Below are 2,819 nucleotides of genomic sequence, written 5' to 3'. Positions count from 1 at the left end.
AAAAGGCGAGCCTCCAGCTTTTCTAAGAGGATTTTCCGAGAGGAGTGCTTAAGGGCCAAGGCCGTTAGAGGCACTCCTAGATATTTGGAGGGGAGAGTTGCAATGGTGAAACCAATTATACGCGCTATGGCTGCTTGGGTAATAATAGGAGTGTTGAAAAAGAAGATTTGAGATTTGACATTATTGACATTGGCCCTTGAAGCATCTGAGAAATCTGACAGTAAAGATTTGAGTTGATGGGCTTCCTGAATAGATGGATGGCCGAAAAGCATATTGTCATCAACAAATTGCTGGTGAGAGAAGGTAGAGGTATTGTGAAAGGATAAGCCTTTGAGGAGCTGAGATTGCTGGGCTATTTTAATGCTGCGACCCAATCCCTCTGCCATAATGACGAAGAGGAAGGGAGAAAGGGGATCTCCTTGCCTAATTCCCCGAGAAGGATGAAAGGTGGATGAGGGTATACCGTTGATTAGCATAGAAAAAAAATATGAAGATAACAGACTCATAACCTACCTTACCCATGGAGGAGCAAAACCAAAAGCTGTTAGAATTTTCCAGATGTAGATCCAACTTAAGCTATCAAAAGCCTTGGACAAATCTATTTTGAGGAGCATACCTAGTTTCTTGGATTGCTTCAACGAATGGATTATTTCATGAGTTAGGATAATTCCATCCGTTACCTGCCTACCTTCAACATAACCAGATTGCTCAAGCGAGATGATGAGAGGAAGCAGCAATTTCAATCTGGAAGCAATGATTTTAGAGACAATATTATAAATTATATTACACAAAGCAATAGGCCTATACTTATCAGGAGTACTGGGCTCAGCCTCCTTGGGAATCAGAGCAATGAAAGTGGAATTCAAACCAGGGAACATCCATCCTAATGTACGTGATTCCTCCACCACTTGCCACACCTCCATTTTGATCAGGTCCCAAAAGTTGTGGAAAAAATTGGAGGTGAATCCATTCGGTCCCGGTGCCTTACCAACTTTCAACTGGCGCACTGCCTCTTCAACCTCTTGGAGGTCTGCAGGTCTGAGAAGGAGTTGATTATGCTCCTCTGAGATTAATTTGTGGATGTTCTTTAGAATTTTGTCAATAGCTGGCGATCTGTCTGTATTTGGCTCTTGATGTGCGTGCTTGAAATAATTTAGGAATTCGCTTTCAATTCCTTCATGAGTTTCGACCTTTGCCCCCTGCTCATTTTGTATATGGGATATGTTATTATTCATTCTGCGCTGAATAGTAGTTCTGTGAAATTTTTTTGTGTTTTTTTTCTCCGTCCTTAAGCCATTTTATCCTGGATTTCTCCCTCCATAAAGTTTCTTCCTGTTTTTCCCTTTCTAAGATTTGTGATTCAAGAATTTGTTCCTGTTTTGACAGGTCCTCAGATCATCCTTCAATTATAATCCTCTGCTGCAAATTTTTCATGTCTTGATTGAGGGCATTCTGAGCCTAGAAGATGTTACCAAAAGAAGTATAGTTCCAATGTTTGATCTTTCTTTTGAGATGCCTGAGCTTCTGCTGAAATTGAAACATCTTGGAACCACTAGGAGGAGAGAAGTTGTTCCATTCTGAGTTGATTAGGTTATTAAAGTCCGGATGAGACATCCAGAAGGCTTCAAAGCGAAAAGGCCTTCAGATATTATGACCAGGGCGATTCCATTGAAGGGAAATAGGCCAATGATCGGATCCCGAGATCGGCAAGATAGAAGCAACAAATTCTCCTCCCAAATGAATTGTGTTGTCTGATAAAAGGAATCTGTCCAGACAAGAAGCAATCTGATGCGACCCTTCTCTTTTGTTATTCCATGTAAAAAGACCGTTGTTGGAGGGAATATCAATAAGCCAGTTGTTCTGAATAAAGTCTTTTAGGTGACTCCCATCTCTGTTTCCTTTGTTCCTACCTCCCCTTTTTTCTTCCAACCTTGCAATCATGTTGAAGTCGCCCCCAGAAATCCAAAGAGGGTGCAACCTATTTTTATTGAGCTCTGAAAGTGTGTCTAGGATTTCTATTTTATGCGCAGTTTCCTGAGGAAAATACACATTAGTCATATTTCCATAAATGTTGGTTCCATTGATGTGAAAGATTGCTTGGATGAAGTTCTTATTTGCATGTATGTTGTTGAGCATAATAGTGCGCGCGTCCCATAGAATTGCAAGGCCGCCAGACGCCCCATGAGCATCCACAGCAGTTACCAGACCTCCTGGCCAGGCTTTCGCTGCAATTTTTTCCAGAGCAGTTGAGTTGCATTTAGTTTCTTGCAAGAATAGGATTTGAGGCTTTTCTTGCATGATCATGTTTTTGAGTAGTCTACCTTTCCTTGGGTTGTTGAGCCCTCTGATGTTCCAAGATATCAACTTCATTGGGAAGTGTTGGGGTTGATATTGAAATACTTAGTTAACTTGGAGTATCTGCCTGACTCCACTAACATTTCTCCTATTCTGATTGTTCGTTGGAGATCGGTTTTCCTCCCACGCTTTTTGTTGTCTTTGGCAATAAACTTTCCATCCCAAGGACTCCCAATCTGAACACCAAGAGAGTGATGCCTTTGAGCCCGCAATAGGACTTCCACCAGGTTGTCTACTTGCCGATATGGGATTTTGTCAAAGTTCCTTGTTTTACATGCCTGCTCTAGGCCTAGGATATCAAGTTCTCCAATGTCTATGCTCTCTAGTTCTTCCTCCATGTGCTGGGATTCGTGTAACTCTTCAGATGTTTCTGCTGTTGTTCTGGGGCCGAGTGTTATATTATCGACCTCCATTCCTTGAGAGTTCCAAGCTGGGGTTTTGATCTGGGTAGGAGAGAGTGTTTT

The 2,819-nt window shown here is 41.9% G+C and overlaps 1 protein-coding gene across 1 annotated transcript; it reads right to left on the bottom strand.

Moving 5' to 3' along the window:
- Positions 1-1,641: 1,641 nt before the first annotated feature.
- Positions 1,642-2,298, bottom strand: LOC149192350 (uncharacterized). Its single transcript, XM_089406910.1, has one exon. The coding sequence runs from the start codon at positions 2,296-2,298 to the stop codon at positions 1,642-1,644; it is 657 nt and encodes a 218-aa protein (XP_089263036.1).
- Positions 2,299-2,819: the final 521 nt, after the last annotated feature.

This window comes from Pinus tabuliformis, chromosome 2_2, assembly GCF_031772625.1.
Source record: "Pinus tabuliformis cultivar Carrire ecotype Pingquan chromosome 2_2, CPIR1, whole genome shotgun sequence".
In the NCBI taxonomy this organism is placed as follows: Eukaryota; Viridiplantae; Streptophyta; class Pinopsida; order Pinales; family Pinaceae; genus Pinus; species Pinus tabuliformis.
The sequence above is the reverse complement of the archived record's forward strand: the minus strand, read 5'-3'. Positions and strand labels throughout refer to the sequence as shown.